General features: G+C 34.9%; 2 protein-coding genes and 1 pseudogene across 2 annotated transcripts; 2 read left to right on the top strand and 1 right to left on the bottom strand.

The window, feature by feature from the left end:
• Window positions 1–325: 325 nt before the first annotated feature.
• LOC8289713 lies at window positions 326–1,762 on the top strand. The gene has a single exon (XM_002532176.1). It carries the CDS (start codon window positions 326–328, stop codon window positions 1,760–1,762), a length of 1,437 nt encoding a protein of 478 aa, XP_002532222.1.
• A 920-nt stretch (window positions 1,763–2,682) lies between these two features.
• LOC8289712 lies at window positions 2,683–4,897 on the bottom strand (annotated as a pseudogene).
• Window positions 4,898–6,511: 1,614 nt separating this feature from the next.
• On the top strand, window positions 6,512–13,008 carry LOC8289710 (vacuolar-sorting protein BRO1). The gene is made up of 8 exons (XM_002532174.3): window positions 6,512–7,338; window positions 7,715–8,665; window positions 8,968–9,057; window positions 9,769–9,837; window positions 10,412–10,552; window positions 10,980–11,028; window positions 11,815–11,918; window positions 12,199–13,008. The coding sequence occupies exons 1-8, from the start codon at window positions 6,658–6,660 to the stop codon at window positions 12,742–12,744; spliced, it is 2,631 nt and encodes an 876-aa protein (XP_002532220.3). The 5' UTR covers window positions 6,512–6,657; the 3' UTR covers window positions 12,745–13,008.
• The last annotated feature ends 209 nt before the right edge of the window (window positions 13,009–13,217 follow it).

The following is a 13,217-nucleotide window of genomic DNA, read 5'->3' as shown; positions in this document are numbered from 1 at the left end:
ATAGGGAAAGTGTTTCTCTCACTATCTCTCTCACTCTATTTTCTCTCTTTATATATTATTTTTCTTTTCGTGGTAATATAATATATTTTTCTTTAGATCTCATGATATATATACCTAAATGTATAAAATTTAGTTAAAAGAAATACATTTCCTAATAGAAAAAGGAATTTGCTTTACCTACTAAAAGCAAAATTAAATAAGTAATAGCATCTTATTTTCCTATTCCGAAACTGAAAGCCGGAAGGGGATTATATTACAATTAGGACTTCTCTGTAACTATAAATAGGCGGAGTTGCAGGGAAAGCAAGCAAGCAAGTCATTCGTCATGGGCACTAAAATTTCACTCCCAGCTCATACCCATTCCCTTCAATCAGGAAAATCCCAACCTGATAATGCCTATTCCTACGATGGTGATGTCTATTATGACGCCGCCAGTGACCTGCAACCTGACTGGCGTCAAATTCCTGATGATGTGATGAGGCTCATCATTCAACGGTTAGATGTTACTGATCGTACAAGAATTTGCTTGGTTTGCAAGCCATGGAGAATTTTATCTATGGAAAAGGAGATTCCAGTTCCTCCTCAGTTTCCATTGTTGATGCTCTCTCCTACTCCGAACCAGTCTTCAATATGGTCGATGATGTTCTCTCGTCGCAAGCAGCAGCAGGTAATTAGCTTCTTTGACAGGATTCAACGTAAAATACATAATTACTGTCTCCCCAAATCTGTTGAAGGAGGGTGGTGCTTTGGTTCTTCCAGAGGTTGGCTTTTCATTGCCAAGGGCAGCAAAAAGAACCCACAAGTTTTTCTACTAAACCCAATGTCAGCAAAGGTTATTCCGCTTCCCTCCATCACTACAATCCCAACCTACTACCAATACCTAGAAGAAGAGAAAGATGCATATAATTTTTCATATTTCATCAATAAGCTCGACTTATATTTTCTTGAGGAGGATGAAGACCTGCCATGTAATTGCACTGTCGTAGCCATCTTAAATCAGGGTGAAGTTCTGGCGATTTGCAAACCATATGATGACAAATGGATTGCTATTCAATCGGAAGATATGTTCATTGACATGTCATTTCACAAAGGAACACTTTATGTGCTGTTCTCACACTTTGGGTACGATGATAATACTATTATAGATTTAAACTTGGGGACAATACCCATTAAACTAGTTCTCCATGCTTGTCATGTCTCGGTTGAAAAGGTGAATTTAGCAGTGTATGACTTCAAAGGCGCGTATGCGGTGGAATCCATTACCAGAAATGGTTTAAGTAACTCTTACCTGGTGGAATCCAGGGGTGAGTTGTTACAGATTGTCATGTACTTCGACGTTTTGCAGACTAAGATTACGTTGAATAATGACGGTGGCGGTGGCGGTGGCGATGATAATGCTGATGTATTTGAGTACCTTCAAGCAACCGAATGTGAGGTATATAAGGTGGTGGATCGCGACGGAAAATTTGAGGAGATGCGTAGGATGGATTGCTTGGAGGACGACCAAGTGCTATTCGTCGGAGGAGTAGGGTCGTCGGTGTCGGTTTCAGCCAAAGATTTCGAAGGGATCAAAGGAAATTGCATTCACTTTTTGGACGACACAGATTATAGGAATTGCAGCAGTTTTGATCCATTTGTAGCCCGTGAATCAGGAATATTTTGGCTCAAGGATGGGAAGATCACACGGGGTTATCCTAGCAGAAAATGCCCTGCACCCTTCATTTGGTTCACACCGCATTTGGATTTTCCTTGCACCAGTTAAGTTTTTTATATATAATTAATTGATGTTCTTAAAAAGATCTTTTTTTTTGTTCTGCTAATGATTATTTGTGTTTCAGTTTTAGCTTAAGAAAAGTGGATAACAAGTTGTATAATGAGATATTAATTAAACTGATTTTGCATTAATTACTCAATCAGGTGTGGTTACATAGCCAACAGTTTAGAATATTTGTTTTTAATTTTTATTTCTGAAAAAAGCAGAAAAATGCAAATTTAAGGAAGCAGCATTATTAATAGAAATGTTGATGGTGTTATTAATTGGGATTTAATTGAACAAAGAATTATATTTAAATTCAATAAATTCTTTACATTTTACTCTTGTAAGTATGGACGATTCTAACTTTTTTTTTTATTTTTTTAAATTTTTACCAATATAAAAATTACAAATAATAATTAATTAAGTGTCTAAAGATTTAGAGTGAATTTATAGAATTTAAAATAGAGATTAAAATTTAACTTTTCAAATATATATTATTTAGAGACTAAATAATTCATTATTTTATTAAATAAATCTTTAAAAGAAAAAAATTAAAGTATAGTGGTGGTGATGCTTTTAGAATTTATTGAACTTGTTGAATGTTAAAATGTATATTAATTGCCAGTCTTATTTAAACTTATTAAAAATATATTTTATTCATAAATAAATTATAAATAGAATTTATTTGAAATAAATTCTTAGACTTGATATGCTAAATAATAATTATAAAAATCATTAGAAATAAGGTTTAATCATCAAAAGAATTTTTGTACTTTAAACTTATTATCAAAATCAAATCTAGCCTATTAATTTTAATTTAGTTTCTAATAAGATTATTAGCCAACTCTGTTATACGGTGAGTAATAATAATAATAATAATAAAAGGAATGATTCAACAATTCAATTATTAAAATGTTGAGGTTTAAGTAATTGATTTCCTAAGGGAGTAGGGGGAATCCATGCCAAATCATCAATTTGAAAGGAACAGACAAATCGTAATTTTTCTAAAGTTGACTGCTGCAGAACAATGTCAGGAAATCAATGCTGGAGTTTTCCAAGCTTTCAGAAATATATGCTCAGCTATCCCTTAGATGTGAGGGCATATTATTTTGCAATATGAATATTGGTAAAGCTGCATAATTCTTATAACCTCCTCCTCCAAATACCTTGAGAAAAATTGAAATAAAGAAGAAGCTATAGCTGATTCTTTTTCTTCTCCAAATAAGCATGACTACGCTGGAAGTTTAGTACCGCCCAAACCAAGTGTCGTAGGCCAAACTCTGGCCACAGTACATCCGGAGAATACAGTGGGCAGTTACTAGCCTGCCAAAGTAGGAAGTTGCTCAGACGGGTCTCCCCCGATGTTCGGATCAGTATATCAGGGTCAGGAGCTACTGCCATGTACATGGGTTTCTCGACATCTACTTGTTTTATGATAGAATGAGATTGCATCTTCGCCCTTTCTTCATCTCGATTGCCAGTTCTAGTTTCCCACAATGCTTGACCTTCATCATCCCATTTGTCTCCAAAACCTGATCTTTGGCTAGCATTCGCAGTGACACTATGTTCATTGCAAATCTCTTCAACTCCTTCAGTCGCACCATCTGCTTACTTTTTGCAGATTTCTCGAGCACCACACGTGGTGGCATTGTCTGTATTCTTATTACCAACTTCTACTTTAACTTCACCCCTGGAAACTTTAGAATGCTCAATTTTGTTCCATTTTTCCTTACAAGATTCTTGAACAGCATGTATTATCTCATCAGATGATGAATAAGCTACACAAATCAAAAGCACATACTTTGTATTTTTGGAGGTTGCCCTCATAACCTTTTCTGCTGCAACCCTAAGTGGCTTATCTAGAAGCTTCAAATTACCAATAAAATGTACTCTAATCCCATGCTGATGGACTACGCTTTCTTCCTTGAGCAAACCCTCAGTCGTCTCCAGCATTAGATCCATTACAGTCTGAACCTCATGAGGTGGCCTGTTAAAATTCTCAATGCTAAAGGCATAGACAGTTACATACTTCACCCTCAAATCATAGCAGTACTTAAGTATGGTTATAAGAGCTGAAGACCCAGCCTTATGACCAGCCCCTGTTTCCAGATTCTCCTTCTTAGCAAACCTCCGATTTCCATCCGTTAGAAAGGAAAGATGACCGGGGATAGGACCCATGGACAGAACGCCAAATATGCATCGTGTTATTAAACTCCCTGAACATTCAAACAGACTGTTCATTACTACTGTTATGTATTTCTGTTTTTCCTTGAAACCAAATTAAAATGCCAATCTAACCTGTTCAAAGGGTAAACAAAATCTCAGTTGATTGATTTAGAGTAAATAAATAATTAAATTAACAGAGAGAATCACAAACTTAGCTCTATGTCAAGTTAATAAGCTGTGTTCCCTGCAATAACACTCCGTTAGGAGAGAATTAAACAAAAGAAGAAATTAAAAAGAATGTTAGTAATGTAAAAACCAAAAAGAGCATAGGCCAATAATTCATGCAACCATAATTTTTTTTAGTTACAAATTGCTGAAGTTGAGATATGCAACAACGATAAGCCTGTATCATGATTCTAGCTAGAAAAGATAGATTAATAATCAAACAAGCAAGAACAGAGCAAAACAAAACCATACATAATTACTCAATCATTGAAGCAAACAACCCAGAAAACCAGTTTTAAACACCAAAAAAATTATTAAAGATAAAAGTTTACCTGTACAAGGCAAGGGCAATCCTGTTTTGATTATTCATGTACAGGGCAAGCAGAGACTAGCAAACCAATTCCAATTCACAATAAATACTGCGTGCGCATAACAAGCGTTTGAAATAATGGCTTTATTATACAATGACATTTAAATATGTGATCGCATCAACTGTGAGTGTGTTTTTCACACTTGCAGCATGATATTTCCCATGAATGCCAAGACGTTGCTGTCTCTTCTCTTTAATCAAGGGAAGCAAAGACAAAAAAGATGCACAAACTAGCTAGCTCCGACATAGGAGTGAGTTGCTTAACATTTTGAAAGAAACCTGTCTAAGGTGTTTATATACTAACTTATTTACCATACCCAATAGATAAAGAACACATGTTTATATATAAATTTTAAACGATGAAGCATGTATTAAAAGTATCGAACACTAAAATACAAATCTCTTACAAGCTATCTAAATAAAAATTTCTCCAACCTTGTTTTTTATTTTGTTCCCATGCGGCATGATGATATAAGGTAAAAAAAGAAAAATAAAAAATCTTATCCTAATCATAATATATTCGAACAACCAGTATTAATTTAATGATTTCATAATTGTATCAACACTGAAAAAAAAAAGAATTTTTAGCTATTATTGATGATTCCATTTGCTCATAAATGGGGATTTCTACAATTCTATAAATACACTCAGAATTCCTTTGCGTAGAAGGTTCTATAGTTCATTCACAACATTTTGCACTTGTAAAGAATTATATATATGTCTTTGCTCTTACTTTGCAGCGACCAATTCATCGTCTCTACCTATATTACCACAGCATGATTTACAACGAAGTTATGATCACAAATCAAAGTCTTGTGGAATAACTGGATTGCTCTAATCAGTATTAATACAAATTAACAACTATGGGATAGCTTAGTGTTTGCAACTAAGTTAATATCAAAGTCAGCAATAGCCTGTCGTTTCTGAGACAAGGGAAACTTCTCCCATTTCGTTTTCACAACACAGAAAGACAATAAGTTGTCGCTATTAGTTATTGTCATTTAAAGCAAACTTTTGGATGTGGAAGCCATTACATGTAATTATAAATAAAAATTTAGTGAACCAATTAAAATTTATAACTATAAAAAAATTGTAATTTAATCGAAGTTTGAATTTTTTAGACTTAATTTATTGATGAAATAATAGAAATAAGAGATAGAATAAGAAAATATCTTATCATATTATGCAAATAAGATTGATAAGACAAAATAATACTACACTAAAACTAAATATAGTACTACTATTTTTCTTAAAGTCATATATATAAATATTACTATACAGAAAAATATTTTTTAAGTTTGAGATTTTATTATCCAAGTCGGTTTCGATTTAGTTTTGAGTTTTAGCCAAATAGTTTCTATCCTCTCCATTTCATTAACTTGCAGCGTTGTCTGGTTGGAGACAGAGTAGGTGGGTCTAAATTTGAAGCTTGAATCTTAGGGAGATTAAAATGAAAAAGAATATGAGAGTATCATTTTATAATATTCATCCTAAAGCTATTAAAATAGGTCTCAAACTTACTACTTAAGAACAAAAAAAAAAAAAAAAGGTATAGAATGTAAAATTTGAGAAACAAAACTATATAATATACATATTTATTTTCTATGTCACTGAATTTAAATTTTTAACACTTAATTGTAAAATAATCTTATTGTTATTTATTTTTATTATTCTTTTCCTTTTACCACATAAATATTTAAGTTCAAATTTTTCTTTTGTTGACTCTTGACTTTATATATCATTAGAAAATTTTTATTGTTAAGATGAAGAAATAAACGAAGAAATTTCTCCTTTTATTATCAATCAAATCATCATCGTTCGTGTACTGCTGACTTATTAAATTTATAAATAATAATTATTATATTATATATATTTGATATTATGAGACATAACAATTTTATTATGTAAATAAATATTATTTTATTCTTCTTGAAAAAAATAGAATATCTATTTTACTAATAAATTGTAAAGCCATGTTTGTTTGTTTTACAAAAATATAAAATGGATCACTACTTTCCTTAGCTAAGAAGAAGAAGAAAAGAAAAGAAAATAAATAAGTAAAAGAAGTATTTCGGTAACAGTCGATCAAAACCCCGTCTTCTCAACCGAAAATCCTTAGTCTGAAAAATCTTCATCGGCGATGGCAGGCCAATCGTCGTCGACGGCAGGCACGACAAACATCATGTTAGCAATCTACGAGAAGAAAACATCCTCAATAGACCTCTACCGACCCCTTCGAAATTACATCTCCATGTACTACTCAGAGCGCGAAGCTCAAAACCTCGAAGATGATCTCCAAACCCTCAAACAGTACCGGATCGATCTCGAGCGCCAATCAGACCCTTCCCCGACTTCGCGCCGTGATCTTCTCCAGAATTACTATAAAGCCCTTTGTTTAGTCGAAACGCGCTTCCCTATTTCTCCGGATAAGGATCACATCAACACGGTGACTTTTTTGTGGTATGATGCGTTTAAGCAGAAGCAAAAGGCATCGCAGCAGAATATTCATTTGGAGAAAGCGGCTGTGTTGTTTAATTTAGGTGCTGTGTATAGTCAGGTTGGGCTTTCGTATGATAGAGGTACAGTGGAAGGTAGGAGGCAGGCCAGTCATGCGTTTATAGCCGCGGCTGGTGCGTTTGCTTATTTGAGGGATAATGCAGCGATTAAGGCGTCGATTGGAGGGAGTAGTACGGTGGATGTGTCGGTGGAATGTGGTGGCATGTTGGAGAGGTTGATGCTGGCACAAGCGCAGGAATGTGTTTTTGAGAACACTATTGCTAAAGGGAGTACGCCTGGTGTTTGTGCCAAGATTGCCAGGCAGGTGAGTGTTATTTATTTATTTATTACTTTAGGAATTTTGTTTAATCTTTATTATCGAGCGTGTTTGGATAGTTTAAAAATGAAAGAATTTAATCTAATTTAGTCAGTTCTCATGTTTGGAAAGATCATAGTTGCTAAAATCCACTTCTATTAACTTAAAAAGAAAAATAATATAAAGGAAAAGAAAAGAAAATCTTGATGGCATTTTGAAAGAAATGAAATGAAATCCTAATTTTGCAAGAATTTAGTTGAATTGAATTGAATTGAATTGAATTGAATCATTTACCTGTACATTTGATTGCATTGTGAAATGAAGATTTGCTGTGCTTCCTGTTTGAATTTGTTTTAAGTTTACTATGGGATGTGAGTGATTGCAGGTTGGGCTATACTATGAGGAAGCTTTAGCTGCGCTCAATGTTGCACCTTTGAAGGATCATTTTGACAGGGCTTGGATTGCTCATGTTCAGTTGAAGGCAGCTCTTTTCTATGGTGAAGCTTGTTATCGTTATAGTTTAGAGCTGCATGAGAAAGAAGAAATAGCTGAAGAAATTGCAAGGTTGAGGAGTGGGGTTAGTGCCTTAGCTGAGGCGAAGAAAAACTCAAAGGGGGCTGCTGTACAGCTTCTGGATGCTATTAGCAAGCTTGAAGTCAATATCAATCGCAACCTGGAGAGGGCCGTGAAGGAAAATGATAGAGTTTACCTCATGAGGATTCCTTCCCCTACTTCATTACCTCCTCTTCCAGCATTTTCAATGGTAAAACCAATGTCAATGAATGAAGTACTCGATGCAAGCAAGGAAAAGATGTTTGCAACTCTTGTTCCAGACAGCAGTGCAAAAGCTCTTTCCAGGTATACTGAAATGGTTGATGAGATTATCAGAGTACAAGCTGAGAAATTACAGCAAGGCAGTGAGCTAACTAGAGTCAGGCTCAAGGAAATGGACCTGCCAGATTCCATTCTTGCTTTAGAAGGAAATTTTACTCTTCCAACAGATCTTAAAGAAGATGTGGAAGCAGTGCAAATTAGTGGTGGCCCTGCTGGCTTGGAAGTTGAGTTACAGCAGCTTAGGGATTTGAGAAGAGTGAACCAAGAATTGCTGGTTCAGACTGAAGAGCTTTTGCAGAAAGAAGCAGCAGAAGATGCTCAGTTTAGAAGCCAATTTGGTACTCGATGGACTAGGCCTCAGTCCAGCACTTTGACAAAGAACTTGCAGGATAGGTTAAATAGATTTGCATCTAACTTAAAGCAAGCTTCAGAAAGTGATGGCAGAATTGAGCGTTCAGTGAGGGATCATTCTGCACTCATGTCAATCCTTGATCGACGTCCGGTATGTATTATAAACGATTCGTATTGTTGCCATTTGGATCATTAAGGTCTTGTAATTTATTAGTTTTTTTTTGGGCTACCTTATTATGTTTTAAAGATTTGCATGCTCCATGCTGCTCATTTGTGCCAATCTGCTCATTTGTGCCAATTCTTTATTCATATGACTTGTGTGACTGAAATTGATTGGTGAACCATGGAACAGTTCTTTTGGGATTACAAGTCCTAGCTAGATGATATAAAATGTAATACACTTTTTTGAGTACTATGTATATGGTAATCTTATGTTGATTTTGCACTTATCAGATAGAAGCTGCTCTTCCAACTCTGGCTAGGCCAATTATGTCTTTAGATGCCAATGAAGATGCTATAGTGGGGTCCCTGAAGCAGAGCTTGGTATGTCCTCTCAATGCTAAACATTGTGGTTGTTTGTAATTTTGTGCTTATTCATGATTTATGTATATAGATTTTTTGACTTTAATATATCCCCTGAACCATGTTCCTTAAAGAGGGAAAGAGATTAAACTGGTTGCTTAAAGAACAGATATTAGTGTTTCAGTACTAATATAGAATTTTGCACTTGATAATCTCAACAATCTATTTTATAAAACTCTCATGAATGAGAGAGATCTTGTGGCAGCTAGCACAGATTTCAAAAATTAACTGCTCAAATAAGGAAGAAGACTAAAACTCTAACTTCACATAGCTGTTAATTTTGTCTTCCTATACTACTACAATTTATACTGATGGCAGATCTGGTCTATCTCGTGATTCATTATTCAGAATTGAATCTTAACATCACAAGTGGAGGTGTATTTGCTTGTGAAATGATAATTGCTGTAATTAGCAAATGGAACAATATACCCTCTGTATTTTTTCTTTTTAAAATTAAATCCTATCATCAAATATAACTAATAAATGTAAGATATGATAAAAATCACAAAGAAGGATGTGAACAAAATTTTAATATTTAAACACCCGAAAAGTGTCATGATTAAGAAACTTTTGAGAGAATTAACCTTGTCCTTGCTAAATTTATGTTCGTAGTGTTAGTTATTATATAAACCACTTCAACAAATGATAGACTTTGCTTGCTGAACTATGCAGAGGCAGTTGGAGGTACTTGGTGCTCAACGGGCGGGTCTTGAAGACATGCTCAAGGAGATGAAAAGGAAGGTGTGTGCTTAAGCATCTTCTGATACTGTTCTTAAGTAACTAGTCTTTTGTGCACCAACTGCTTTTCCTGATGGAATTTTCTTTCTTTCCTTCTGTTTTTCCTTATGGATTCTTCTGAATTTAATGGACCATAGATTCTTTCCTATTGCAATATATCATTAATTATACATTAGCTGGTTTCATGCTGCTGTGCCGTAAGACAATATGTATAGCTATTTTTTTTATTTGGAATCACCATTTCTATGGTATTATGGAATCCCTTGGAATTCTCTCTGCCCAGCAGCATGCAAATGAGACTCGTATATATGTTAAGTACTACCAGCTTCTTGCATGCTGATTTCATTTGGTCGATATGCTATAACTAAGGGCTGTTACCTGTGTGACACATGTGGAACATTTTCTTTTCATGATTCAAATGCTGCTTTTCCTCTCAATTATATATTGTAATTTTGAGATCTAGATGACTTAATGGCTGCATGCCATAATTTTTTGAACCTAAGCATCCTCTGGCAGTATTTGTTTGTGTTGCTTTCTCCTCCCCCTCCTCCTGATGTTGTGGTCTATATGGTTGCAGGATGACATATTACCAAAATTGATGACATCCACTGGCTCCTATGAAGACCTTTTCAGGAAAGAGATTGCAAAATATGATCAAATTTGTGAAGACATTGCCCAAAATATTGAGGCGCAAGAACAATTGCTTTTGCAAATCCAGGTTTATTTATTTCTTCTGCTACAGTCACTTGGTTATATGCATGTAGATTGTGACACCTTTACGGCAAGAACTGCTGCCTCATTGAAAATCTTAATATAGCTAGAACATGTACTTTATCAATGCACACTTTTATTTCTTTTGTATTTTTGCTGGTAATTTTTTTTATCAGTGTATATCTATTGACTTGGCACTTGACTGTACACCACATTAATAAGCATGGATAAATTGGTTTGATGTTTAAGCAATGTAACTCTGATACAAATGAGTCCTTAGTCCATAAGCTACTTCATTTGCATCTTTAGAACTAAAGGACCCTAAAAATAGAACGAGGTTTTCATTTATCATAGTTCTCTTTCACTTTGTTAGTATGCTATCAAAATTTAATATGCTTTTTGTCTATTAAAATCTTGTACTCTCTTGTCTGCAGGCTCAAAATGATGATTTCTCTGCCATCTTCAATCTGGAAGATTACAAAGGTATATTTGTTGTATTATTGTTTCAACATGAGGATTTTCTTGTATTAGGATGCTTAGTAAGCATGCATCTGCATTTATCAATGTCTCTTACGGTTATTGCATGATGAGGTCTATATTAACAGTATGCTTCTTATTTAGACATTTAGTTACCTATCATAATAAACCAGTATTACAACAAAGTGTAACTAGTATGTGGAAACTCATAACACAAAGTTTCATATACTGTTGAGAAGAATACATACTTTAAAATGACATTGAAAATCTGGTTTTTATTCTAATTCCACGGTTTTCCAAACGAGCTTAAATCGGTTCGGTTCATGTAAATAAATGAATGTGAAATAATTAAATATCTTGGATTGTACCATGCAATCTTTAATCAAACCATATGATTCGACTAGCAAATCATATTTTTATTTTGTCTACATACCTTTTCCTTTCGTCTTTTGGTAAAAGATTTTGATCTCATTTGGGCAATTTTTCAACTTTCAAACTGTATATGCAAGCTTTTTATTTTGTTTGGTAGTATTTATAAATTACAAAACCAGTAGTTCACCAATTAGCGAATTTTAACTTTCTACACATTCAGCACTTTCTGATAACAGTGTGTAATGCATTACTTGTATGACTTTCACTTCCTGGACTCTTTGATGGCATGTTTGTCCTAAGTGGTCCTCAGTTTCACTTGGCATGAAAGAATATTTCCTTGCATCGATTGTGCTCTCTGCATTTATTTTCTTACCAGATTCATCCTTGGACATAAATGTTTCTCCTTAAATTTTGTCTCAGCATCTCGTGAGAAGTGTTATAAGCAGATACAGGCTGCTATAGCTAAGTATCGAGAAATAAAGGAGAACATCAATGAGGGTTTGAAATTCTATGTTACTCTTCAGGTATTATATTACATTTGTTGCTTATGGCTATAATTTTCAGGTTTCAAATTCCTGCTGGTTGTGCGTTAGAGTAATTTTCGAACTTCTTAGCTTTCTGTTCAAGTAGCTTACTGTAATTAGTACAATGACAATCAGATATCTTTTGGTACATTGTTGAATTTGAAATTCTACAAAACTCAATCCTTGATGCTCAGATTGTCCAGAGTTACTTTTGTGGATTATTTAAATGATGGTTTTGCAAATTAAGGATGGAGTTATTAAAATACATCTTTGTTAACAGGACGCAATCACCAATGTCAAGCAGCAGTGCAGTGATTTTGTGATGACAAGAAGTATCCAGTGCCGAGAGATGATGGAAGACGTACAGAGACAAATGGCAGGACTGAGTTTTCAGGACCGGAAGAACTCAGGTTCCTACAACTATCCTATGGTGAGTCAGGCTCATCAAACACCGAGATCAAGTCTTCCACCCGCACTAGCAGATCCTCAAAATGTGCCCCATCCTCGCCCTCAAGCCACACCTCCTTACTATCAGCCTCCTGAGCAGCAGCCAACAATGCCAGGATATGCTCATCATCCTCCCCCTTATAGCACTCCCAATCAGCCTCCGCCTTATCATATGCCACCTGCACCGGGTACTCCTTATCCACCTCCTCAGGTTCAACAACAGCCACCAACAAGTCAAGAGTATGGTCAGCCTGCCTATCCAGGTTGGCGGGGCCCATACTACAATGCCCATGGACAGCAACCCGGATCCCTTCCTAGACCTCCTTACACACTGCCTAATCCATACCCTCCTCCCCATCAAAGTGGCTACTATAAGTAATGATTGTGTAATATTTTTTTTTTCATTTTATTTTTGGCAATATTATTTGACAGCTTTTCTTTATTCCGTCTTTGGTGGAATAGGTTGTACTCGGTAGATCTTATGTTTGGTTGCACAGCATCACTATCTTGAATAGCTAGTTGTCTGTTGTTCTGCATAATCCTTTTATACCATTTTATATGTATTAATGAGAATAAAATCTTGTTCGAATTTTAACATTCAGACAGGTTAAATTTCTTGAAATATATTCAAGTTTATGCAGTAGTACTCTTTCTTTTATAATCTTAAATTTACGAAGGGGATGCCACTGTGCCCATGGAAGTTCGTCTCAAGTATCTTTTTCAGTCAGTTATTACACATGGGTGTTATAATTCACTCTATGAATAGCATTGTCCTAACTACCAAAATATTATAGTGTTGCTATAACTACTTAAATATAAATAGAAGTCGCGAAAATGGGACAGAATGCCAAC

Source organism: Ricinus communis, chromosome 4 (genome assembly GCF_019578655.1).
Source record: "Ricinus communis isolate WT05 ecotype wild-type chromosome 4, ASM1957865v1, whole genome shotgun sequence".
Taxonomy (NCBI): Eukaryota; Viridiplantae; Streptophyta; class Magnoliopsida; order Malpighiales; family Euphorbiaceae; genus Ricinus; species Ricinus communis.
Note: the sequence above shows the minus strand (reverse complement) of the source record. Positions and strands in the feature narration are given on the sequence as shown.

Coding starts and splice junctions, on each gene's coding strand:
- LOC8289713 (XM_002532176.1), top strand. CDS start 326: ATGGGCACTAAAATTTCACTCCCAGCTCATACCCATTCCCTTCAATCA.
- LOC8289710 (XM_002532174.3), top strand. CDS start 6,658: ATGGCAGGCCAATCGTCGTCGACGGCAGGCACGACAAACATCATGTTA. Junction 7,339..7,714: donor GTGCCAAGATTGCCAGGCAG/GTGAGTGTTATT, acceptor GAGTGATTGCAG/GTTGGGCTATACTATGAGGA. Junction 10,553..10,979: donor AATTGCTTTTGCAAATCCAG/GTTTATTTATTT, acceptor TCTTGTCTGCAG/GCTCAAAATGATGATTTCTC.